General features: G+C 41.1%; 1 protein-coding gene across 1 annotated transcript; it reads right to left on the reverse strand.

Moving 5' to 3' along the window:
• Positions 1-3,201: 3,201 nt before the first annotated feature.
• On the reverse strand, positions 3,202-23,399 carry CASP8 (caspase 8). The gene is made up of 8 exons (XM_007935171.1): positions 23,095-23,399; positions 19,094-19,199; positions 18,256-18,394; positions 18,108-18,152; positions 10,682-10,746; positions 8,625-8,766; positions 5,165-5,666; positions 3,202-3,337 (listed from the first exon to the last, which is right to left on the reverse strand). Exons 1-8 carry the CDS (start codon positions 23,397-23,399, stop codon positions 3,202-3,204), a joined length of 1,440 nt encoding a protein of 479 aa, XP_007933362.1.
• Positions 23,400-27,131: the final 3,732 nt, after the last annotated feature.

The following is a 27,131-nucleotide window of genomic DNA, read 5'->3' on the forward strand; positions in this document are numbered from 1 at the left end:
TCTGTAGTTGAAGACAACAGGAATACTATCTCTGCAGGCCTAGAGAACTCCTATGAAGTTTTTGGGTTTTTTTTAAAGAAATGAATATTATTAGTTTAGCTCTTGCATTGCCTTGATTCTTTTTTTTTTTTTTCTTTCCATCTTTTCATAACTTGCTTTCTTCTCAGTGTGGGAATGTTTACTTCCTCATCCAGTTGTGTGGTTTCTCATGCCTATTGTAAGAGGATGTTCTGTGTACTGAAGCTGAGCTTTCTCTGGGCATTCCACTGTTTTCTCTTCCACCTTTACAGAACAAGTTGATCTGAAATCCTATTAGACATTGATTGTATTTTGGGACGTGCCTTTCCCACTCCCTTAAGTATTTAGTTGGCAAGAAAGATAATTTATAGATTTGATTCCAAAAACTTTTTCTCCCTCACCTCTCAGTCATGTTTTCTAACGACTTGGGAAGAGTTTCTGATGATTTGTACCACCTTCTCTAAAGCATCACCAGAATTCAGCTTCCCACAGGGAGAGCAGCATAGATAGGTGAAGCAGGCTAGATGTAAAGAACAACAATGGCACAAGCACAAATTCCTTCATTGGAGGCAATGGGTGGGGATGGGGATCGGGAAGAGGAGGAAAGGAATGGGTGGAAGGAAGAGCACGTGCCCCATCTGAAGAAGGCACTTCTCAGAGCCTTTTGATTGCTGGCATATAGAAGCATGAGGTCAATGCTATTAACCCTGATTTTTCCAAAGAAGGTGAATTTTTATTTGACATTTGCCAATATTTAAACCAGCCACTCCTTGGAAGGAAGGTTGGGCAATCTATTTCCATAGTGATACTGCCTCGGCAACAACCCAAGGAAGGGTTACTGTGAGTCAGGTCCCACTCAACGGCACATAACAACAACAACAACAAATGTTGGCAGGTAATTTAAAAAAAAAAAATGTGCGAGCCAGCTTTGGAGGGGTTGTGGAGAGCCTACTTGTTATTGAGTGGATTCTGGTTCCTGGTGGCTCCATGTGTATCAGAGGAGACCGTGCACCCAGGGGTCCTCAGTGGAGGAGAAGGGTCCTCCACTGGGTCCACAGTGGAGAACCGTGCCCTGTGGGGTCCGCAGTGGAGGACTGTGCCCCACAGGATTCTCAGTGGAGATGGACTATGTCCTGCAGGGTCCTCGGTGGAGGAAAGCTGTCTTCCACGGGGTCCACAGTGGAGGACCATGTCCCATGGGGTCCTCAGTGGAGGGGGAACGTACCCTTTGGGGTCATCGGTGGAGAACTGTGCCCCATGGGATCCTCAGTGGCTGATTTTTCAGAAGGAGATTGCCAGGCCTTTCCTCTGAGGCACCTCTGTGTTAGCCGTTTGCACTAACAGGGGCTCCCAGCACTGGGAGGCTCAAGGAAAATATGTCTGTGAGTCCACCATTTTCCACCCGTGAGAAAATGTGTGGCAAAAACACTACACCAAACACACACAGCATATTCTAAGGAACAGAAAATGGAATCACATTTTGTTTTATTAAAATCTATTCTTGAAAAGAAAATTTACTTTTTAAAGACAACTCGTTTTCTAATATTTAAAATGAACAGAACACAAAGTGAATGCAAATGCATGAAAGAAGGCAGCATTGCTAGCAAAACGCAAATCATGTTGCAGAAGAGAAGCATGTATACGTTACCATAGTGACAGGAAAAGAGGCTGAAAAAGTAGTTGGGAAATATTATAAAGAATTTGTAAAATAATTTGAATTTTAATTTTTGAGCCAATAACAGGCATTTTCCAATTTACATGAAAAAAAAAAAAAAAGTAATTCATTAAGGTAGTGTGGAGGATGGCCTGGAAGGATAGACTAGAAATACAGTCTAATGTCCTCTTAACTTTTACCCTTTTAAAAGTGATATTAATGGTGTCCTGAGGATCATGTCCCCAGGTCTTATGAAACCTAAGCCTAAACAGAGGCCTAATGTCTTTCATCACAGAAACATTGTGTCTCTTTCCCATTGCTCAGGAGGAGTCATGAGAAGGAGGCACACTTGTTTTTGATGTTGTTTGTCCAATCACTGAACCTTAACACATGAGGGCTTTTGTAAAGGAGCCTGGATAACAAAAATCTACTTAAGAAGCCTTTGAGAGGATGTCCTTCTGCCTGATGAAATCTATACTCAGGCAGCTGAGATGCAAGTCTGACCAACCACCTGAGGCCTTACAGTGGGAAATGGCATTCACCACTTCCTCCTCCTCTTGTGCTTTGTAAAGGTTCTATGGTGCTATGAAGGAGCTCTGGTGGTGTAGTGCCTAAGGTATTTGACTGCTAACCAGAGGCTGGTGGTTCAAACCCACCAGTCACTCCTCAGAAGGGAGGTTGGGCAATCTACTTCCGTAGTTATACCGCCTCGGAAACACAAGGAGAGGTTGCTATGAGTCGGGTCCTACTCGATGGCAGTGCGTTTGAGTTGGTTATGCTGCAATGAACACCATATTCAAGGTAAAAGATTGGGATGATGCTCTTAATTTCTTCTTTTTGCTTATTGAAAAAATGTTTAAAAATTTGAAGGGAATGAATTTAAGTGGTTCTGGTTGAAACATTCTGCCACTGCTTTTTGAATCTTTTAAAATTTAATTTACTTTTTGCATCTACTATAAGTTTTAAAACTTTTTTCACTAATCAATTCCATTAAAATAATGGCTATGGACATAAATGTCCAGTTTTACTTGCTATTATTGCAAAGGCAGAGATTTGGGCTTGACTTTGCAAGAGCATTAGGACGATGTCCTGACTCCCATTCTCTCCCCTCCCAGCCATTAAAAACAACAATAATAAAAAAAGTGCAAAATAGTAATAGTTAATTAAATTAAGCATAGTGTTATGCAAACTAAGAAAAGCTTCTTAAAAAATAATTTTACACCCACTCTTCATTTATCATTATAGTTAGGTTTCTGAGATCAGGTCATTATGTAAAAATGCACAGCACATCACAAAATGGAAGATGACTACATCATTACATAACTGCCAAACCACGGAGAATCATGGCCCAGCCAAGTTGACACATAACCTTAACCATCACATCCAGCCTTTACTCTTGCCTTATGACTTGGCATTCATTACAGCCAGATGTACATCATTAATGTGCAAAATAGAAATGTGAAATGTGAGATAACATGACAATAGATAAGTGAAGAGTAGATGTAGTGTTATATACATAAATACTAACATCAATCAAGAGGAAAGTAGAGTTTTTTTCTCAGTGTGAAAGTAGGTTGTGGCATCTGTTTCCCCTTGTTTTTCGTGTCATCCTTATTGCTGACTTCATAGTTCACTTCCGTCAGGATGGTGAGAATATCATCGCCTCTGAAAAACACAGCATAACATTGTGAGGGTGGGTGAGGGGAAAACTCATATGAACTGCTTCATCTGCTGGTACTGACTGATGGTTCCTTTTCTCAAAACATTAGGCATTTTGAAATAATAACTGGCGTAACTAAGACCATATTCCCTGGGTGGTACAAATTGTTTGCACTCAGCTGCTAACCAGAAGGTTGGTGTTTTGAAGCCACCCAGTGTTGCCATAGAACAAAGACTTGGTTATGGAATTCCATAAAGATTACAACCAACAGAACCCTCTGGAGCTCAGTTCTGCTCTGTGACACACGGGGCTGCCACGAATTGAAATCAACTCAACAGCAACTTGTTTGGTTTTGGAAACTAAGACCTACCATAGCTTTCCAGATAAACAAGTTGTCTCAGAGCTTAATATCTTAATAACTGACCATTAGCAATGTCAATGTCAGCATTAGATTTGGGTTCTTTCCCTTCTGACCTCTGTGTATATGGCATTGCTCCATGTACTTGGTCCCCTGATCCCCTGAATACCTCCAACACTCTCTGCCTCAAATGATATTGCTTCTGTGGATTCATCTATGCTGCAATCAAATTTTGTTGCTACTATGTGTGTGTGTGTGTGTTATATTTTGTGTTATTTCAACTTACAGCAACCATATATGACAGGGTAGAACTGCCCCATAGCATTTCCTAGGGTCTTGTCTTCATAGGAACAGATCACAAGGGCGAGGCAAGTGGAAATTGAATTTCTTCTGCACTCAGTCTTACCCATTTCACACCAGCCTCTCCATCAGCTTTGTTTTTTCATTTACCTCTGCAGCTGAACCAAAAACCAAACCCACTGCCATTGAGTCAATTCTGACTCATGATGACTATATAGGACAGGGTAAGTTTGCTCCATAGGGTTTCCAAGGCTATAAATCTTTATGAAAGCAGACCACCTCATCTCTCCCCATGGAGCATCTGGTGGGTTCAAACCACCAACCTTTTGGTTAGCAGCCCCATGCTTTAACCACTACCCCACCAGAGCTCCTGCCTCTGCAGGTATCCCCTAGAAATTTGCAGGACTTAGGGTCTTAGTTACAATAGGAAAACATCATCAATTCCTTTATCTGCCATAGGAAATTTTCACTCTGCATACAATGAAAACATGAGACACAGAGCTAGAAGGAACCTGAAGAAGGTTTCTTGCTATTCATCTGTCAAGGTGTGTGATCTGGGTAATCTGTGACATAAGAAACTATCATTTAACTAAAAGAAGTACATGATGTAATAAATGAGGAAAGGATATTGTTCTATATTTTACAGCTTCAAAGCAGACCAAATCAGTGGAAAGATAAAAGTTTGCTACTCTATAGCTGGTGATCAACTAATCTCCCACAATGCACAAAGAACTATTACAGAACTTTTGACAGAGTCAGAGAATGTTAAACATTGGAATGGTTACTACCTTATTGGAAGCCTTCCAAAATTACTTGGGTTGACTAATCATGTACCTGCCTGAAAGACAGAGAATTGAACTACATAATTTTACCATCCTTTCTAGCTTTGTGGTACCTGGTTGCCTTTGAAGTGTAGAATAAGTCAAGCCCTTCAGTAAGTATCTCAGTTTCTCTATGAACTAGATGCCAACACTCGCCATCTCTCTCACTTTGTAACTGATTGGGAAGTAAAGCCGGATCCACAGGTAGATGTTTAGAGATGAGTGAAAACACTCCTTTGGACACTGATCTGATCTGTTAGCATTTTCTACTGAGCTCTGGATCTGGATGTATAGCAGTGGTCACAGGGAGACAGTAGTGTAACACTAAGGAAGTTTGGGCAGGTAAAAATTACCTAGGACATCTTTCTCTCAGTCTCTTGCAAAGTGACTGGATGTACCAGGTCCCCTCCATGGGGCTTCGGTAGGAAACGCAGTTTTTCACAGTGGCCATCCCCAGCAGAAAGTCAGCCTCATTTGGAATATAACTCTTCTGAGATGGTGAGGCCATTCCTGAACAGGCTTCCTGCTGCTCTGAGTCAGTCTCAACAGCTATACCTTTTTGGTAGTTATGCCCTTGGCAAGCCTGAATGAAGAAGACTTTGGGTTTGCCTGCAAGGGAAGGGCACTTCAAACCGGTGAAGTAAGAGGTTAGCTCATAGATGGGGGCTTCTTGCCCATCAGTGCCGTAGATGATGCCTTTGTCTCCATGGGACAGGATGCAGCAGATAAAGCAGTCTTTGCTACCGTGGTCCTTATTTTGGTAGGATTCCAGAACTTCACAGATTTTCTTTGCTGTGCAGTTTTTGAAATCTATTACCTCAAAATGAAGTTCACTAAAGGTATTTTTCAAAGCCTCTGAAAAGTGAAATAAGGGAAACTCATATTACAGCACAATTCCAAGCCCACAGCCCAGAGTTGGAGAGCACTACCATTGGGTATAACACTGATCAGATAAGAATTTGAACCAGAATTTAAAGAACTACCCCAAACTATCACCATCGAGCAGATTGTGACTTACAGCAACTCTATCGGACAGAGTAGCATTGTCCATAGTGTTCCCAAGGCTGTAAATCTTTACAGAAGCAGACTGCCCATCTTTCTCCTATGGAGTGGCTGGTAGGTTTGAACCTCCAACCTTTTTTTGGCTAGCAGCCAAGCACTCTAACCATTGTGCCACCAGGGCTCCTTTTACTTTTTTTTTTTTTTTTTTTAAGATTTGGGTGAAGATTTACAGAGTAAATTCATTTTTCATACAGCAGTTCACATATACTTTGTCTCATGTCATTGACCAAAATTTACAATGCAGCAGCTCCCCTCCCACTTCCTCCCCATAGTTACCTCCTCCCAGTGTCCATCCCTTCATACTCTTCTGCACCCTGCGCTATCTCCCTGTGCATAAGCAGCCCTTCCTTCTCCCATGATTGTTCTCTCCAGGGCGTGTGTCTACTTGAGGTAAATGTTTAACTCACATGCCTGTACTTTGTTTGGCTGGAAACCACAGTTATGGGTTCAATTCCAGACCTGAAGGGCAGCTAGGGGCCATAGTCTCAGTGGTTACACCAGGCTCTACTGGACCAGCAAACCTGGTCACCACCTTCTTTTTTTTTTTTTGCCTCCAAATGATTTTGAGTTTTGTTCCACATTGTTCTCCCTCTTTATGCAGGATCTCCTACATCCCTTCCAAGTGGATGGCAGTGGTAGCTGGGCACCATCTAGTTCTTCTGGTCTCATAGTTGTATAGGTTGCAGATCGGATGGTGTACCAGTCACTAGGACTGATTGTTTCCATTAATTTTGGTTTTCTTCTTTCTTCTTGACGAGGAGAGACCCGTTGTTGCATCTAGATGGCAGCTTCCTAGCTTTTAAGGTCCCAGTCACTACTTGCCAAAGTAGTAGGTGGAACAATGTTTTGTATAGTATGTTATGCCAATTGAGCTTGATGTCCCCTGCAACTATGGTCCTAAGCCCAGGGCTCCTTTTAAAGAATAAAATCCTCTGAAATAGTATCTGGATTACATGGCTGCTAATAGTTATTGCCACCAGCTGAGAACATGCTCAAATCCTGAAACATGTGAGGAAAGGAAGAATATTGCTGACTTGTCTTTTCTGCACTAGTCTACAAGAAAGGAGCTCTGGTGGGGTAGTGATTAAGGCATTTGGCTGCTAACCAAAAGGTTGGTGGTTTGAACCTACCAGTTGCTCCATGAAAGAAAGACAAGGCAGTCTGCTTCCATAAAGATTTACAGCCTTGGAAACCCAACAAGGGTCACAGTGAGTGAGGATTGACTCAACGGCAATGAGTTTGGTTTTTGGTTTGAGTCTGTAAGATGTATTATTTAGACTTCCTACTAAACCAATTTTAAAAATAACTATTACTTACTTAACCAGAAAAAAAGTTTTTAAAAACTTTTGAATAAAATATGTCTATTTAGTTTATGCTAAATCTTCTCAAATGACTCAAGCAGCTAAGTCTCCTACTTTTACTCATTTGGCATGGAACATACAAACAGGGACAGAAAAAACAGGGCATGCAAACTCAAATGCTTGCTAGAACCAATCAACCAAGATAAAAGGAAAATCAACAGCCAGAAGCATAATAGAATATTATTTAAAGAGAAATCTAGTATTAGATGAATGGAAATTAGAGGACTGAGATCTTTTCTTTAGTACCAAGATGTGTGGTGATGAATGGTGTCTTTGATGGATTTAAGGTCAGTGCCTTTGTCAAACCTTCTAACTGATTTGTTTGAATAACAAGTCAATTATCAACTGTGATCATCTCAGAGTCCTGATGATTATAATGAACCTATATTAATCTTCTAAACTTTGCAAAATGTCATCACCTGATGTTGTAATGGTCATGAAGACCAAATCAAGTCGAAATTATTAATAATCACAATATCAGATTGGATTATTTCTATTGTTATTTATATTTGTTGTCATTTTATATTCATATTATTTTTTTCATTTAACTTGTAAGTTCTCACTCTGAGCTTCAATTAACTGTGCAAAAGAATTTCTAGCTAGTTTAACATTTGAAAATGTTATTTCTGTTAAGGACCCACAATTTCTGCTGTACTCAATAGCCCAGCTTTTATGAACATACCTTCTATAAGCACTCTCGATGCCAAGGCAATGTTTTCACCTGATGTCAAATGCATTTCCCAGAAGCATTATACATTTATACTTTCTCCTCACTTACTGACTCGCTCATTATCCAAAGTTTCACATTTACGACAGTAGTTTTAAAAAATCTACTATCCAGCTATTTTGCTTATTAACAACATATGTCTGGCAGTAAAGAATACTGAGGTGTGAGACGAGAGTAACTCGGGCTGTGATGGGTAAAGTTATGTGGCAGCTTGGCTGGGCTGTGATTCTCAGTGGTTTGGCAGCTATTTAACGATGTGATTTGGTAGTTATGTAGTGAGGCAGCTGTCTTCTATTTTGTGATCTGATGTGGTCGTTCTCCATTTTCACATGCTGTTGCTGCATAATGGCCTGGTCTTTGGAACCTAACTATGTTGATATGTGAGGAATGGGTGTAATTGAATTAAAAACAAATCTTATTGCTGCTTTTAATTATAAGCCTTTTAGAAAGACTTTATATAGACATTGCTTTGAAAAAATTCATTTAAAAATATATCAACAAATTAAAAAATACATAACATTGTTCTTCACCTCCACAGGGAAATATAGCTACATTCATTTTGAAGAAACACACAGCCCTGTTGGTACAATTTTGTCCTCCTTCTTTCGATAAAAATATAGATCTAAGAAATATTTCACATCTCTATTTTGAGTTATACTCTACCTGCATCCAAGTCTGTTCCATTTCTATCTTTAATTTTGTAAAGCTTGCTCACATTCTTCCGTGCTACTGCAAAATCATAATTGTTGAAGATCAAACAATATCCTCGAGGTTTGCTGTTCATTTGGTAAACTTTGTCTGATGTCTGGAAAACAAAAACCCAACCCAGGGCCTGACTGTGGGTTGGACACCACAGATTTGAACCAACAATCCATAGTAAGATGTTAGACTGTCCCTCAAGCCAAAGTGGCTTTTTGTTGTCCCACCCCAACTTGGAGTTGCTACCCTGGAGAACTAGTTTCCACCTGTTCCTGGGTCTCCCTCAGACTTCTGTCCCAGAGTTAGTGAGTGTGTTAAAGCAGTGTCCCAGTAGTCGAGCCTCCTGAGCACTTTGCACATATTTTGAGATTGTTGTCATCACTTGGATTTATAATTATTTGTTCTTGGGCCTGCTTCCTTTGTGATACAGTAGACTCCTCCAGGGAGATATCATCTGTGCCAAGCCTAGAATTTATTAACTTGTGAGTGCTCAGTCGTTTCTGAATGAATGAATGCATGCCACTCCATGACCTTATGTTTCTCTTGGCTACCTGCTCTACTCATCCAGGCTTCTGGGCTAACCACTGTGTGCCTGCCTTTCACATAGGACATAGTCTGGTCTCTGGGCTTTTAAAAATCTGATTTAAAATCTTAACCCACCTCTGAGGACCACAGGAGTGGTGGGGTGAGATGCAATGGTCAGGAAGCTGTGCTATGGGGTCTGTTATTTAGACTAAGTACCTGACACAACCTGTCAGAGGTGACCCTGGGTCTTGCTCATTTTCCTAGGACCGTCTCAGTGCTGACATTAGTCAGGATTTAGTTGGAAGTCTTGAGGTAGAGAAAGGGTCCCAGGCTAAGTGGCAGAATTCCTGGCTCTACTTCTTCATAACCATAAGACTTTGGGTAAATTACCTAACCTATAAGGAACTCTGGTGGTGTAGATCCTAAGGCATTTGACTGCTAACCAGAAGGTGTGGCAGTTCAAACCCACCAGACACTCTGTGGAAGGAAGACTGGGCACTCTACTTCTATAAAGATTTACTGCCTCAGAAACCCAAAGGGGTCACTATGAGTTGGAATCAACTCGATGGCAGTGAGTTTGGTTTTTTGTTTTGGAGTGGGGCAACAGTTAAGCACTTGGCTGCTAATAGAAAGGTTGGTAGTTCAAATTCACCCAGGAGCTCTGCAGAAGACCTGGTAATCTGCTCTCATAAAGATTTACAGCCTAGTAAACCCAATGGGGCTGTTCCACTTTGTCCTATATGGTTGCTCTGAGTCAGAACTGACTTGACAGCACACAACCACCACCACCACCACCTAATCTGTCCTAGACTCAATGTCTTCAGCTGTTCAGTGGAGACAATACTATTTGTGAAGTACTGTTTACAAAGTGCCACCTTACTTTGGTTAATCTTCATTTTTTAGCCTGAGAGAGGTCTGGTGACAAGCCTGACTGCAAGTAGCATTTGGGGAGAAGTAAATGGGCTAATGAGTCCGAATGTATTTGGTGAATCACTGAATGATATTATTATGTCTTGAAAGTTATTATTATGCTGACTTGAAATCAAGATGAGGATACATAGACTACTAAATCATGAGTGTTTGCTGCTTATATTAATCACAAAGGAGAAAGCTTTTTCAAATGTCAAGTTAAAAGACAACGCTTTGCTTTTTCCAATCCTGCTAAGTAGACTTTTTTCCCAAAACCCTAGCCCTTTCAGGCTGATGTGGCTCCTAGAAAGATTAGGTAGGAAACTTCCTACTCCCTCTACCCTCCAACCATTCCAATACCTTTGTCTATTACTTTAAAATTAAAACTTAATTCATAGGAAACTGAAGAGGTCATATTTTAACAATTAAAAAGCCACATTTTAAATTTATCTTTTTGTGATTTTTTTCCCTACATTTCCCAAAATTTGTAATAAGTTTCTACCCCTTATTGATTTATCTGGCAGCTAAAAAAGCTAATGAATTCAATAATTAGCACCTAGAACGAGCACTTTGAGGTTTCTACTTACCCCTAACTCACTTTCCAGTTCTCTTGGAGAGTCAGACATTGTCAGTTTTCCAATTAACTCCTCCCCTACAAGAAATCAAGAGACACATCTAGAATAAGACATGGCAGGGAACGTACTTTGGTAAACAAACGGTAGCACCTAGAACAAATATCTCATTGCCATGGAGTTGATTTTGACTCCTCGTGACCCCATAGGACAAGTAAAACTCTCCCCATATGGTTTCCAAGGCTGTAATCTTTATGGAAGTAGACCATACATCTTTCTCCAATGGAGCAGTTGGTGGATTTGAACTACTGACCTTTCAGTTAGCAGCTGAGCTCTTTAATGTTGTGCCACCAGGGCCCTTTTAGGACAACATAAGATCCATTTAAAAATAAAAATGTAAAAACTCATATTAAAACTCAAAGGCTTTGAATATAGTCTTTTAGTTCACACGAATTCTGAAGGCTGAGCCATTAACATGTTCTGGAAACACAAGGTCTCATGTTCAAAGGGAGAATTATGGCCAAGAAGTGCCATAATTTCATATTCTTCTACATCACTGGGCTGAATACCACAATGTGGTATTTGTGACATATTCACTAATAAAACTATCAGAGAGAGCTAGTTCAAATTAATTATTGATTTAAAAGAACTTTAACCTCTTAGAGCCTTGGGCTCGAGCAGGTATGGAGAGTGGGAGGGATGCATGAACATTACTCAGCCTTACTCTTTAACAAGAAGCCGTGGTGCAATGATTAAGCATTCAGCTATTAACCAAAAGGTTGGTGGTTCAATCTACCAGTGGCTCTGTGGGAGAAAAGACCTGACAATCTGCTTCTGTAAAGATTACAGCCTAAGAAACCCTATGAGGCAGTTCTATTCTGTCACATAGAGTTGCTATGTTTTGAAATCGACTTGATGGCACGTAACAACAACTACAATATAACAAAGAATGATCAAAAATTTGTTTTCTCACTGCTACAAGTATTGATCTGGGTGAAGGGAAGGGTAATGTACCAAATGTGAGTGATCAACACAGTGGCACTGAAGAAGAGGAAGACATAGAGAGGTGCATGGGAGGTACAGGCAACAAAGATGAGCCCTTTTGTACAGTACTGTGTTGTCAGTGATGGCAAGCATTGATCCATGGGTGGATAGAGGGGTGGACAAGCTGAATGATTAGGTGTGTCTGTGCAGGGGGTAGTGTGCCCATGACCATGTATAGGGTTGGCAGACAATGTTTCTACAAGTGTATTTTCATGTTCTGTAAGAATTTCCAGGTATATAGCAAAGCTGACAAGGGAAAAGGTTGTAGTCACTTCTTGGCCACAGCCAGCTACCCAGAGGGAAGGAGTGGTTGGACCTGTGGGCTCAGGACCATGATTGCAGGGGACATCAAGCTTAACTGGCATAACATACTACTCAAAAACATGGTTCCACATCCTACTTTGATGAGTAGTGACTGGGATCTTAAAAGCTTGCAAGCAGCCATCTAGATGCAATGATGAGTCTCTCCTCATCCAGAGCAAAGAAGAATGAAGAAAACCAAAGAGGCATGGAAACAATTAGTCCAAGTGACTGGTACACCATGCAATCCTCAGCCTATACAACCATAAGACCAGAAGAACTAGATGGTGCCCAGCTACCACTGTAAACCACACAGAGGGGGATCTATGTAGGAGATCCTGGATAGACTGGGAGAACAATGTGAAACAAAACTCAAAATCTTTTTTTTTTTTTTTTAAAGGGACCAGGTTTGCTAGTCTAATAGAGCCTGGTGGAACCCCTGAGACTATGGCCCATAGCTGCCCTTCAGGTCTGGAAGTGAATCCACTTCTGTGGCTTCCAGCCAAACAAAAGACAGGCATATGAACTGAACATTTATGTTAGGTAGATATACTCCTTGGAGAGATCAATCATGGGAGAATAGAAGGGCTGGGTATGTACAGGGAGACAGCTCAGGGGGCAGGAGTACATGGGAGGGAAGGACAGAGAAGAGATAACTATAGGAAGGAAGTGGGAGGGGAGCTGATGCATTGTGGGAAATTGCAGTCAATGTCATGAGACAAAGTGTGTGTGAGCTGCTGTATGGAAAATGAATTTTCTCTGTAAACTTTCACCAAATCACAATAAAAATTTTTTTAAAAATTGTTTTCGGTATACACACACAGATACATACATATATATACATACAAAGACAGGGTGAAAGTACAAAAATATTAACACTATTAGTATTTATAGAGTGATGAGATTATTGGATTTTAAAAAATATTCCTCTGAATTTAATATAATCTTCATTAAAGGAAGCAGTCCAAGATGGCAGTGTAGTCAAATGCCTCATTATGTCCATTTTACAGCAAAGACCCAAGAAAACAAGTGAGCTGGATATAAATGACAGCTTTGGAACCCTGAATATCAAAGACAAGGCTCAATAATCAGACTGAGTATCAAGTGGGAGGTGAGATTGTAAAAAACAGTTGTTGTTGTCGTTGTTATGTGCTGTCGAGTCGGCCCCGACTCATAGCGACCCCTCCTTGGGTTTCCGAGGCAGTATCACTATGGAAGTAGGATTGCCCAACCTTCCTTCCGAGGAGTGGCTGGTGGGACACAGAAAATTATGGTTCATCACACCCCGCCAGCCAAACCTGCACAGCATGGTAATATTGAGACAAAGCAAACAGCATTCTCAGCCAAAGCCCCCATCACATGGTACAGCCAAGCAGGAGTGACTCTGCACCCATGTCCACAGCAAGCACAGGGCTCCATGCCCTGTAAAATTTAAGTACACTCGCTTCATCCACTGTGCTCCCTAAGTCCCCCATGCTGGAGGACTATGGACCTGAGGTGCCTGCCCCTTCATTCTGTCACTTGCATCGGGATTCTGTGGAGCAGCAGCATGGCCTCTCCACCCAGCCACCAGCACCAACAGACTGCAGAGCAACAGCACACACTCCTGTGCCCCAGACACCCACACCAAGTCCATGGACCAGTAGCACCCACTGCTCTGCAGAGCCAATGGCACTGGGAACCTGCAAACAGGAGGTACGTGCTCCTACACCCAACTGCCCATGCCAGGGGCCTGTACACAAGTGGCACCTCCTACTTCCTGTCACCACCACCTGTGCTGGGGGCCCAAAGACTGGTGGTACACCCTCCCCCATGTCGTGCTGTAATGGACAGGGACATGCCTTTCCTAGCAGGCACCTCTGGACTAGTGGCATTCCCCCTGCCTCAGCCCCACTGCACACCTCCCCACAACCAGTGACTTGTTACCACTTCAACCATCCCTTCAGCCCTGCCCACCAAGGCCCATTGATGAGAGTTTCTGTGTCACCCACTCATTGACCAGTTACCTGGACACCCTTGCCCAGCCACCCAACAACCAGCAATGAGCACACGCAACACCCAATCCAGCAACCAGTGAGAGCACATCCTGTGCCCACACCCAGGTGAAGAGATGGACAGACACATCATCTCACCAGCAATACCAGCTACATCCTCAGATGTTATTCAAGACCAATGAACAGAGAGAGATCTGTGCTCCCACACCCAGACACAGCACTACGCTCCTGAAGACAGGTGTGAGAGCTGCAGAGCAACCAGACTATTGTCCAAAGTACCTCACATTCCCCACCTACTCAGATATATCACAAACAAACAAAACAAAAATCAGGGTGCAGCAAACACAAGATAAACAACTATAATAACACCTTAATGCCAATAAACAACACAAAATCACATAAATAAACAGGGCAAGATGACTTCAGCAAGTGACCAAAATAAACAACCAGAAAATCCTCTGTAGGAAGAAATGGTAATGGAAGTACCTGATAAGGACTCAAAAGATTAATATGTAGCATTCTTCAAGAAATTAAGAAAGACATTGAGAGAAACAGGCAAAACCAAGGAAAGCATAAATAAAATCAAGGAAAACACAGACAAAGCAACAGAAAGATTCAGAAAAACTATATAAGAAAAAAATATCAAAATAAATAGATAATTAGAAACCATAGTGAAACAGCAACTTGAAATCCAAAAGATTAATAATAAAATTTCAGAAGGACACAGGAACAGAATTGAATCAATGGAAGATAGAGTTAGTGAAATAGAGGATAAATTCCTTGACACCAATTTGTTTGAGAGAAAAGGAGACAAAAGAATGAAGAAAACCTAAGAAAAATGTAGGACACTAGGAAAAGGAAAACTTTATGTGTGGCTGGAACAGGAAGCAAAAATAAACAAACACAGAGAATTATCATAGATTCACTGGCAGCAAACTTCCTTAATATCATGAAAGATGAGAAGATTTTCATCCCAGAAACTCAGTGAATCCCATATAGAATAGACTCCAAAAGAAAGCCACCAAGACATACTATAATCAAAATGGCCAAAACCAAAAACAAAGAAAGAATCTTGAGCACAGGTCAGGAAAAATGAAAACTCATCTACAAAGGGGAACCAATAAGACAAAGCTCTAATTACTTGGCAGAAACCATACAGGCAATAAGACAATGAGATGGCATATATAAAACCTTGAAAGAAAAAATTGCCAACCAACAATTACATATCAAGCAAAATTGTCTCTCAAATATGATGGTGAAGTTACGACTTTTCCAAATAAACAGAAACTAAGGAGCTCTGGTAGCGTAGGGCCTAAAGCACTTGACTGCTAACCAGAAGGCTGGCAGTTCAAACCCACCAGCCACTCCTCAAAAGGAAGATGGGGCAATCTACTTCCGTAGTGATACTGCCTCAGAAACCCAAGGAGGGGTCACTATGAGTTGGGTCCGACTCGACGGCATGTAACAACAACAACAACAAGGGAAATTGCAAAATCCACACCAACCTTACAGAAAATATTAAAAGGAGTCCTTTGGACAGAGAACCTATAACAACCTGAAATAGAACACAGGACAGCATTAGCAAGATACCAACCTGATAAAGAATTCTCAAAAATAAAGCTAAAAGATTGAAAACAGAGAACCAGAGAAATCAGTCTGTAAATGATGACAATTTCAAAACAAAAAGGGTAAATAAATGTAGTTCTAGAACTTTCATGTCGAGAGGAAGTAAAGGTGATATCAAGAAATAAAAGACTGCTTTAAATTTAGAAAGATAAGGTAAATCTCAAGGGAACAACAAAAGAAGGTAACAAATGTACTCACTAAAATTTGAAAAAAGGAAAAACATAAAGACTCAGTAAACACAAAATCAGCAACAATGAAAGAAAGGAAAGAAAAATCCAGAAATAAAAATAACTCAACATAGAAAGTTAAATGGAACAAAGAAGTCATCTACACCACACACAAAAAAGCACAACATGACAGCAGTAAACTCATACCTATCAATAATCACACTGAACGTAAATGGATTCCACATACCAGTAAAGAGACAGAGAGTAGCAGAATGGATTTAAAAAAACAAACAAAAACCCATCAATATGCTGTCTACAAGAGACACACTGTAGACACAAAGACATAGATAAACTAAAACTAGAAGGATGGAAAAAAGTATATATAAAGCAAACAATTACCAAAAAAGAGCAGGAATGGAAATATTAATCTCTGATAAAATAGACTATAAGGCAAAATCCACCATAAAAGATAAGGAAGGACATTTTATAATGATTAATAAGTCAATCTACCAAGAGGACATAACCATAATAAATATATACACACCCAGTGACAGAGCTCCAAAATACATGAAATAAGCTCTAATAACATTGAAAAAAGAAATAGACAGTTACGCAATAACAGTAGTAGACTTCAACACACTATATTTGATGAAGGACAAGAACAACTAGAAAGAAACTCAGCAAAGATACAGAAGATCTAAATGCTACAATCAATCAACTTGACCTCATAGACATATACAGAACACGCCACTCAACAGCAGCAAAGTATACATTCTTTCCCACCACAGAGGGATCAGTCTCCAGAACAGACCTCATTTTAGGCCACAAAGCGAGCCTCAATAAAATGCCAAACATCAAAATAATATGAAGCATTTTCTCTGGTCACAATGTTATAAAAGTAGAAATTAATAACAGAAAGAGCAAGGGAAAAAAATCAAGTGGTGGAAACTAAATAACACTTTGCTTCTACACATTGAGTAGTAGAAGAAATCAAAGAGGAAATAAAAAGATTTCCTAGAATCATATGAGAATGAAAATGCAACATGCCAAAACCTCTGGGACATAACAAAAGGAGTGCTGAGATCAATTTACAGCAATAAACAGCCCCTCCCTGCAAAAAAAGAATGGGCCCAAATCAAAGCATTAACCTTACAATTCACTAAAACAGTCACTAGACTGTTATCCACAGTCATTAGAAGAAAGGATCTAGTAACCCACAGTCACTAGAAGAAAGGAAACAAAGATTAGAGCAGAACAAATTGAAATAGGAGCTCTGGTAGCGAAGTGCCTCAGGCATTTGACTGCTAACCAGAAGGCTAGAGGTTCAAACCCACCAGCCACTCCTCAGAAGGAAGGTTGGGCAATCTACTTCCATAGTGATACCCCCTCGGAAACCCAAGGAGGGGTCACTATGAGTCGGATCCAACTCGACAGCAGTGAGAACGAAATGAAAAGGAAAAATAATCAAAATAATCAACAAGACCAGAAGCTGGTTCTTTGAAATGATCAATAAAATTAAGAAATCACTGGCCAAAGTGACCAAAGAAAAGCAGGAGAAGAAGAAAATAACCCAAATAAGAAACGAGATGGGTGTTATTACACCAGAACAAATTGAAATAAAAAGGATCATAACAGAATACTATGAAAAACTGTTATCCCACAAATTTGAAAACCTAGAGAAAATGCAGAAATTTCAAGAAACACACTACCTACATGAACTAACACAGACTGAGGTAGGAAAAAACTCTCAACAACAACAACAAAGCCCTGGCCTGGACAAGTTTACGGTGAACTCTAACAAACATTCAGAGAAGAGATCACACCAATACTAGTCAGACTATTTCAGAGCATTTGGGGGAGCTCTGGTGGTGAGGCATCTGACTGCTTACCAGAAGGCTGAATCCAGCTACCCAGTATATAACACAGGCACAACACATGAAAGAAGGAAGCAAGGAAAGAAAGGAGAGAGGGAGGGAGGGAGGGAGGGAACGAGGGAAGGTGGAAGGAAGGAAGGGAGGAAAAAAGGAAGGAAAAACACTTGGAGAAAAAAATTGCACTGACAAATTCTGCATCTATTTCAAACTGGTCAGTCCGGGACTGCAGGGTCTGTGTCTTTTGGCAATTCTTTTTATATTTTCAACGCGTAGAGGAGGTGATCGACTACAAGTAGCCACTGAGGTTTCACCCTGATGTTAGGAGAGTAGGTCCATAGAGATGTGGACATGGCAAAAAGTTTGTGAAGATGAGGCAGGAGTATATCTGAGAGTAAAGTAACTAATTAAATCGTGAAACCTTATCTCCAAGTATTACCATTTGAAAATCCATCTGGACTTCTTTCAAGGCTCATTCTTCTCTCTGGATTAAAAAGAAACCCACCCCCCATATTTGGTTAGAAGCAGTTGTGGCACAGAAGGATTTGTCAATTTAAGAACACATTTTGCTGTCAGCTTATTTCTACCTCTGCTTAAGTCTTCATACTCATTAATTTTCAACAGCAGGCTCTTACTGATTAGGCCACAGATTTTTTTTAGGGTCTCCAAATTTCCGTCTGCCAGGAGCATCCTCTTCTCCATCTCGATGAAAATATCAAGCAAGGACTACAAGGAGGAGAAACAAAGTTGGAAGACTGCATTGAGTGAGACTGGAATTTAGATCAGACTGTTTTTACTTCCACTTTCTCAAACCAAAGGCCCTTCCTTGCTTCCTACAGTTGGGGGGGCGGGGGGTTGCGATTCTGTGTTTTCTGGCCCAGAAAGACTCAAGGGAGAGAATAAAGGAGAAGCCATGGCAACCATCAACCAGTCAGGTTGAGGATCTGGGCTGAGTGAATTGTCTTTGTAAGTCTTCCCAGTGACAACTGGGATGCAGCCAGAGGTGCCTGAGACACCTGGGGACTGTCTCACACTTAACTTTGTCTCTGGCCCCCATTCTACTTCCAGACCTGAGCTCCCTCCCCCCATCTGTCTAAATTCCAAGTTCCAGGTTATTTCAGGGATGCAAAAATGGGGAAAACACCTCAGACCCAAGACTGTCTTCTGCCTCTGCTGGGTCCTACACTGGGATGTGCCCCAGAAAATAACCAGCCTTCCCTGTTTGGTCCTGATAATTAACATAAGCAGGACTTTACAGTCTACAAAGACATAATACCAACGACAGCCATGCCTGACAAGATTCTTCTCCCCTAGTTAAAAAGTGAGAATCAAAGTTGTCTTTGAAGAGCCCACCTCCTCAATTTCATTAACCCCCATTGCCTGACCAATTCCCAGGGATAAACCTTGTCAGGATACCAGTCTTACCATGTCATCATCCAGTTTACATTTGGGAATCTCCTTTCTCAAAAAAAACTTAAAGGATTTTAACTCCTCTTTGTTTACATCTTCGAAAATCTGAAAAAGCATGACCCTGCAGTAGGAAATTAAGACACTTTAGAAATAGCTTCCTAAATAATTTCCCATTTGATATATGGAGTCACGGTAGACTTGATTCCAATGGCCTTCCTTTAAAATAAAAGTTGACAACATGATGTATGAGTTAACTCATTAGTAAGAGACCGATATAATGACACAGAAAACAATTGGCTACAGAGCCCTGGTGGCACGATGACTAAGAGCTGCTAACCAAAAGGTTGGGGGTGCAAACCCACCCAGCAGCTCTGTAGGAGAAAGACTTGGCGATATACTCCTGTAAAGATTACAGTCTAGAAAACTCTATGGGGCAGTTCTACTCTGTCCTATGGGATTGCTATGTGTCACAATCAACTGGATGGCTGTTGTTGTTGTTCGGTGCTGTCAAGTCGGGTCCAACACATCCAGTACCAACAACAAATGCCCAACTATCCCAACCTTAACAGAAATTAAAGTTCAAGCCACTTTACTTTTCACCTACTTTCAGTTAAATCTTATTTTCCTTTTGTCCTTCACCATAAAATAAAAACATGTTCTAATTTTTTTAAAAAATGAACTGTTTGCAATTATGCTTTTTAAAAAGCAAATTGGACCATCATTTCCCTAATTAAAACTTGTCAGTATCCTCCCAGATTTTCCATTCAATAGTAAGGCCACTGGGTTCTGGAATATAAGAACCTTTGTGAACTGAGCCCAGTCAACCGGCTTACCGACTTCTCTCACTGCTTCTGAGCCCTCACTCCAAACTCTCCTCAACACACCCTCACAGCCCCTACAGATTCCACCAACCAAAGGATCTGAAACTCCAAACACACCCAGATACCTAGCCCTTTCACCCCTTTATGTTCCCCCCATTTCCTACATCTCAGTCCTTTGGCTATCTGCAGACTACCCTTCACCCACTAAGCATCAGCTCAAGCATTGTCAAGGTGTCCTCGGGCTGCAGTCCCTCCTTCCCTGTGTCTTTGTATCCCTCAGAGATTAACACAGATATCATAACTGTCTGTTCACCAAACTGAAGGAGGCTGGTGGCCCAGTGGTTAAGTGTTCTGCCGCTAAACAAAAGGTCAGTGGTTTGAACCCACCAGTCACTGTGTGGGAGAAAGATGTGGTAGTCTGCTTCTCCAAAGATTTTTTAAAAAAAGAAAACTCACTGCCGTTGAGTCAGATTCAACTCATAGTGACCCCTCCTTGGTTTTCCAAGGCAGAATCACTATGGAAGTTGATTACCCGACCTTCCTTCTGAGCCGCAAAGATTTACGGCCTTGGAAACCCTATCGATCAGTTCTATTCTGCCCTATAGGATCACTATGAATCAAATTCAACTCAGTGGCTTTTGGTTTTTGGTTTTTGGTTTACCAAACTGAGTTCCCTGATAGCAGGGTCCTTGTGTTTTTTATTTGTTCATAAGCCCAGAGGACCATGAGGTAATGTTTAAGTTCATGGGACCCAGACCACCAGTGTTGGAACCTTGGCTACACATTGATGAGCTGTGACTTTAGACTTACTTCACTTTTTTTTCCCTTATCTGTACAATGGAGATGATACTATATCTACATTTTAGAGACATGATGAGTATTAAATAAATTATATAAAGTTAAAAATAAATATTAAATGAATAAAGTGCTTAAACCAATCTTTGACACACACTAAGTGTGCAATAATGATTAAAAAGCTTTTGCCATTGAGCTGATTCTGGCCATGGTGATCCCATGTGTTACAGAATAGAACTGCTCCACAGGCTTTTCTTGACTGTAATCTATGGAAGTAGATAAGCAGGACTTCCTTCTGTAACGCCACAGGGTGGGTTCAAACCACCAACCTTCAGGTTAGTAGTCCACCACAAGCCATCTGTACCATCTAGGGACAGGTATTATTGTTTCTTGACACATGCTAGACTTGGGATATCTTGATGAATGGGTGAACAAAGGAGTATTTTATAAGTCAGCAAACTTTTCAATATATAAATGGAAAGGAAAATAACTTTAATATCAAAAACATGTTGACTTCAAAATTAAATCAGAAAATTAAAATTCTGAAAGTGAAAATAGTGTAGAAACAGAAGTTGGTCAGTGTTATCATCTGGTGCAGTGCTGTGAATTACTTGGTATAGCTTTTCTAGCCATAGTCTTTGTAACTCCCACCGGATTACTGGGTGGGACCATGTAAATAAGGTGTGTAGAACTCTGATGTTGGGATTGGTTAGTTTTGTCACTTTGTCAGGCTTAAGTGGGCAAACTACTTCCGTAAAGATTTATTGCCTCGGAAACCCAATGGGGGTCGCTATGAGTCGGAATCAACTTGACAGCACTGGGTTTGGTTTGGGTTTTGAGAGGCAGAGAGGGGATCTCACTGCCATCAAGAGAGAAGAGCTAGAGGTGAAGTGGAGCGCGTCCTTGGACCTGAGATCCCTGCGCTGGACCTCCTTGGCTGAGAGACACTCAGCGGAGAGTGCCCTGTCAGAGAGACGGTGGCAGTGGAACCATAGAGGCACGAGACATAGCGGCAGGCTCATCTGGCCCATAAAGGCAGAGGCCAGGCCAAGAGGCCAAGAGCCAGAGAGGCGTGTCTGAGGGCACAGCAGAGGGGAGACTGTCCTGATCGAAGAACTATATCCTGAGCACATTCCTAAACCTGAATTGTAGCCTGTTACGTCTCTAATAAACCCCATAACTATGAGTACTGTCTGTGAGTTCTGTGTGGCCATTGTAACGAATTATCAAACCCAGCAGAGAAGTAGTGAGCATCCTGGCAGGGACGATTGGTGTCAAAGTTGGTAAAATGGCTGGAGGGTGAGTTGGAATCATTGAAATAAGCCTTGAGCTGCTGATGGTAATTCTGTCCTCCTCTTGTGAAGTTAGAGGAGGTCAGAAGATGCCACCTCCATTTTGCACCTGGCCTATTTCTCATGAAATCTCTATCCTAGAAGTATTTCTCTAAAGCTTTTTCCATATAAGACCCTCCACTGTTCCTAGTTCTGAGGTTGTTGTGGTGTCTTAATGAATAAATTCCTTATAAAGATTTCGTAATTCTATTGAACCAAAGCTATCCTGAATATCTCTTCTGTCATTTAAAATAAAAATGGTCAGGCCTCAGAGTGTGAGATATATGACAAGGGACATGCTAGACAGCCAGGTCTCTGAGAATAGAAGGATCAGGGCATTAATAAAACCAGCTGCTGTGGAGTTGATTCCAACTCATGTTGTTGTTGTTGTTGTTATGTGCCGTCGAGTCAAACCCGACTCATAGCGACCCCTCTTTGGGTTTCCGAGGCAGTATCACTACAGAAGTAGGATTGCCCAACCTTCCTTCCGAGGAGTGGCTGGTGGGTTTGAACCACCAGCCGTCTGGTTAGCAGGCAAGTGTCTTAGCCACTATGCTACCAGAGCTCCCATTCCAACTCATGGCAACTCCAAGTTGCAGAAGTAAATCACCAAGCCTTTCTGCTGGGTATGTTTGAATTGCTGACATTTAAGTTGGTCATCAAGCACAAACTGTTATGCTACCCAGGGAGTTTTGTTCTATTTAAACAACAACAACAAAAAAGCCAAACTCACTGCTGTCAAGTCAATTTGACTCATAGTGACCCCTCCTTGGGTTTCAGAGGTGGTATCTCTACGGAAGTAGATTGCCCAACCTTCCTTCTGAGAAGTGGATGGTGGGTTTGAAGTACCAGCCTTCTGGTTAGCAGTCAAACACTTTAGGCATTACACCACCAGAGCTCCCTTGTTGTTATTTAAGGCCTCTAAATTTCTTAATTTTGTGCTGGTGGGACATCTTCCTAGAGCCTCCAAAGTCACACCACACGGACAGCCATCAGTTGGCCCTTCCCATAAAGCTGTACCCATTTAACACATATCTCCAAGTCTCCAAACTGAGAAGGTTCTACTCACCTGTAGGCAGAAATCTGGGCCTTTCCTGGTATCTGAAGCTCTCTCTCCATCTCCTCCTTGCTGATGCCAAGATACCTGGTCAGCAGATCCAGACTTTGAATTCGGAAAAGCAGCTCCTTCAGGAAGGACAGGTTGTTCTCCTCCAACATTCTCTTTTCCTGGAGTGCCGTGAAGAATGCCAGGGGATCTTTAATGTGTTCCTGCTTTCGCTGTTGGATGTAGTCCAGGCTCAGAAATTTGAGGGAGGCCAGTTTATCACTGTCTAGTTGTTCCCCAATATTATGCAGAAGACTGTTGAAATTCATGCTTGCCAAGAGAATGCAGATGCAACCTAAGTCAACATATAGCGTTATATTCAGAGGAGGAGATGTACTGGTTTGCTCCTTCATCAAATGTTGTTACAACCATGAGAGGCCAGACATTATACACACAAACAGGAAAATAAGACAACTTCCTGCTCTCAAGTAACTTCTATTTTTTGTTGTGTGCCATCAAGTCAATTTCAACTCATAGTGACCTGGTAGCAACCCATAGGACAGAGTAAAACTACCCATAGGTTTCCTAGGCTGTAATCTTTATAGGAGCAAACTGCAGGTCTTTCTGCCACATAGTGCTGGGTGAGTTTGAACTCTCAGCAGTTGAGCTCTTAATCATTGTGCCACCAGGGCTCCTTAACTTCTGTTTAGGAAAGGATTGTGACAAGGTGTGGCAGGAATATAGAGAAATAAACCCTAACTCAGCTTTCACTTGTCTATCAGTGTAAGAGTTGAATAAGGTATTAATCATATTTGGTGGGATCCTATTGCACTATTAAAAGAACGGGACCATCGACATGGTTGGATATGTGTGATCTCCATAATGTATTATTAAGTGGTACATATACTTGTGTATTCACAGAACAAACACACAGTTAAACTGCCTTCAGGAGAGAGAAACTGGCGGCCTTGGAGTGATCTTGAGGGAGCCCTGAGGGTGAAGGCAGAAGTGAGACTTGCTTTTCATTCTATTCTATACCCTTTGTGCAGTTGATACAGTTCGAATTTCTAGCCCATGCATATATTACTGTAAAATATGATGCAATGGCATCATCAGACCTACTAGTTTAGTTTCACGACGGAGAAGGAGAAACAAGATCAATAGCCCAAGGCTTATTCCTATGAGGCAGAGGTCGGACATACTTGCTTTCTCCAAACTTTTCACCAATTCTGACACCAGTCGTCCCTCCCATGACACTCTCTACTTCCCTGCTGGGCTCAGTAATTTGTGGCAGTGGCTACATAGAACTCAGAAACCATATTCACAGTTATGGGGTTTATTAGAGAAGTAACAGGTTACCATTCAGGATCAGGAATGACTCAGGATATAGTTCTTCAATCAGGACAGCTTCTCAGCTATGCCCACAGGCAGGCTTCTCCCTGACCCTCAATCCCTTGGTGCCTCTGGCCTGGCTTCTGCCCTGCTTGGGCAAGTGTTACAAAACTCTTTAGCTCCACCGGTAAGTTCCTAGAGGCACCCTATTCCACCAGTGAGCCTTGGCCTGAAGGCACTTGTTCTCTAGCTCCACGGGTTGGCAAGCCCAGCTCTGCCAACAGGTGCCCAGAGGCACCCGACTCTGCCAGCAAGCTTCTTTCCTGAAAGCATTCCACTTTTTCACTCTGTGAGCCAGACAGCCCACCATGCTGTCTCCTTCCAGTCTCCTGGCTCTGCTGCTGCCGATTCTCTGCCATGCTTACTGCCACTTCTTGCCATCTTGTGCTGTCTCTGGTGTTACAGACCTGTCTTCTGTGTCTAGGGGGTTCTCAGTGCAGGGATACTCAGTCCAAAGGACATGCACCACTCCCAGCTCCTCTTCTTATAGCACTTGGTGGCAGTGAGGTCCCCCTTTCCACCTCTGGGATGGTTCATTTTAAGCCTAATGGGATGGTGAAATTGACCAATCCCCTCATGAGGGTTCCATACATCTTATTTGCATGATCCTACCCTCACAAGGGTGCCTTGCACCTCATTTGAACTATTAGCAAGCTATCCAATCCCCTCTCTGAGCCACAAGCACCTTATTTACATAACACAAAAGCACAACGCAACGCACTGCCGTGAGTTGGATCCAACTCACAGTGACCCCTCCTTGGGTTTCTGAAGTGGTATCTCTCCAGAAGTAGATTGCTTAACCTTCCTTCTGAGGAGTGGCTGGTGGGTTTGAACCACCAGCCTTCTGGTTAGCAGTCACATGCCTTAGGCACTATGCCACCAGAGCTCCCCCTTATTTACATAGACCATATAAAAGCAATCCATCACACTGCAATTACTTATTCTAAATGTGTTGTTGTTACCAGCTGTGGAATTGATCCTCAACTCATGGTGTCCCCATAGACAATGGAGTCGGGCTGTTCTGATCCATAAGATTTTCACTGACTGATTTTCAAAAGTAGATTGCCAGGCCTTTTTTCCTAATCTGTCTTAGTCTGGAAGCTCCCATGAAATCTCCTCAGTATCATAGCAATAGGCAAGCCTCCAATGACAGACAGATGATGGCTGCACTGGCCGGGATCTCCCACTGAGCCACAACTGCACTTGTGTTCACAATTCTAAATGCCCATCTAGCAAAATTAAAAGTTGTTTAAAGACCTAATTTTTGTTCATATTCTATAATGTAAACTAGATACAGCCCTGTTTAGTATCATTAAGTCAACTTAGTCTTTTAAATCAATTCTAACCACTGTTAAAACCCCATTTTACAGAACAAAATCAACTAAATAATCAAGTGAAAGAAGAATCTACTTTTCTCCCTTCACAATTATTTTTTTTCTGATGAAAGCAAAGCTTGTTGCATTCATTTTGGAAAATACAGAAAAGATAAAAGAGGAAAATAAAAATTACCTATAATCCTGCCATCTGAAGATAAAAACCTAATAAATTTTACTGTCTTTTCCACCAAACATTTTCTGCATAATTGAACACACCGTATTTCTGTAGCATAAATAGATTTTTTCATTAATAGTAAAGGTGAACCTTAATGTCTTTATTTTTCTTCTACAGTATGGTTTTTGTCTCTGTAAAATTTTAGTTATGTGGATGGACCATAATTTATACAGCCAAACCTTGATTTCATTTAGGATGATTTTAAAGTGCAAATCTCCATTATACATCTGATTATTTTCTTAGAATAATTTTCTAGGAGTAGTATAACTGGGTCAAAAGGAATGAAATGAAAAACTTTAAGGCTTTGGTTACATATTCAATAGCATTTTCTGACAGATTGTTAAAAAAAAAAAAAAAAAAGCACAATGTAATCCCATCCCAGGATGGCATGTGTTTGCATACAATCTGATTGGCGTTTGGCATTGTCTTCTCTAATGGTTCATCTCACCCATTTCACTATCTTTGAGATGAGGCTTTTTAAGTGATTTTTGCATCGTGCCCTAATTGACACTTAGAAATGAGGTGGTGATGAAGCTTCCTTCTCTTGGCCCACGTTGCCCTAGAAATACTGTAGTATAATGTTGCCTTTTCTTTTGTTCTGTTTATGTTCAGGTCCCACAACTCTCTGTTCCTACTGCCCCAGAAGCAATCACGTACATAGGATGAATGAAGAGTTAAAAACAGGCATATTTCCAGGCCGTTCTCTGTGTAAATACAGGGGCCGTGCCGTGGTTCTTATTTTATGGGTCCTGGAGTCACTGCCCAAGCTCATGGGCTAGAGACATTGTCAAGTTAATACTTTTAGAATTTTTTATATAATATCTTCTTCTGTTGTATATTTTTTCTGATTTTAAATAAAAAAGTAACATTTATTCTTCACAGAAACCGCTGAAAGGTATAAAGAAGAAAATATAAAACACCTAGAAACTCACCCTTCAGAAGTAATTCCTTTTATCACATTTTGCTGGTTTTCTTTCCAATTTTATTCACATATAACTTTATATATAAATATATGCTCATGGGAAAATATGTATAAATATATAAATAATGCATATATACTGTATATCTGTCAAGTGAAAAATCTATATAAATATATTTATAGTATAAAATATATTCTT

Source organism: Orycteropus afer, unplaced genomic scaffold (assembly GCF_000298275.1).
Source record: "Orycteropus afer afer isolate SDZICR_OR568_19922 unplaced genomic scaffold, OryAfe1.0 scaffold00002, whole genome shotgun sequence".
NCBI classification, from domain to species: Eukaryota; Metazoa; Chordata; class Mammalia; order Tubulidentata; family Orycteropodidae; genus Orycteropus; species Orycteropus afer.

Coding starts and splice junctions, on each gene's coding strand:
- CASP8 (XM_007935171.1), bottom strand. CDS start 23,399: ATGAATTTCAACAGTCTTCTGCATAATATTGGGGAACAACTAGACAGT. Junction 8,767..10,681: donor AACTGGAAAGTGAGTTAGGG/GTAAGTAGAAAC, acceptor TTTGTTTTCCAG/ACATCAGACAAAGTTTACCA. Junction 5,667..8,624: donor TGGAACAGACTTGGATGCAG/GTAGAGTATAAC, acceptor TTCACTTTTCAG/AGGCTTTGAAAAATACCTTT.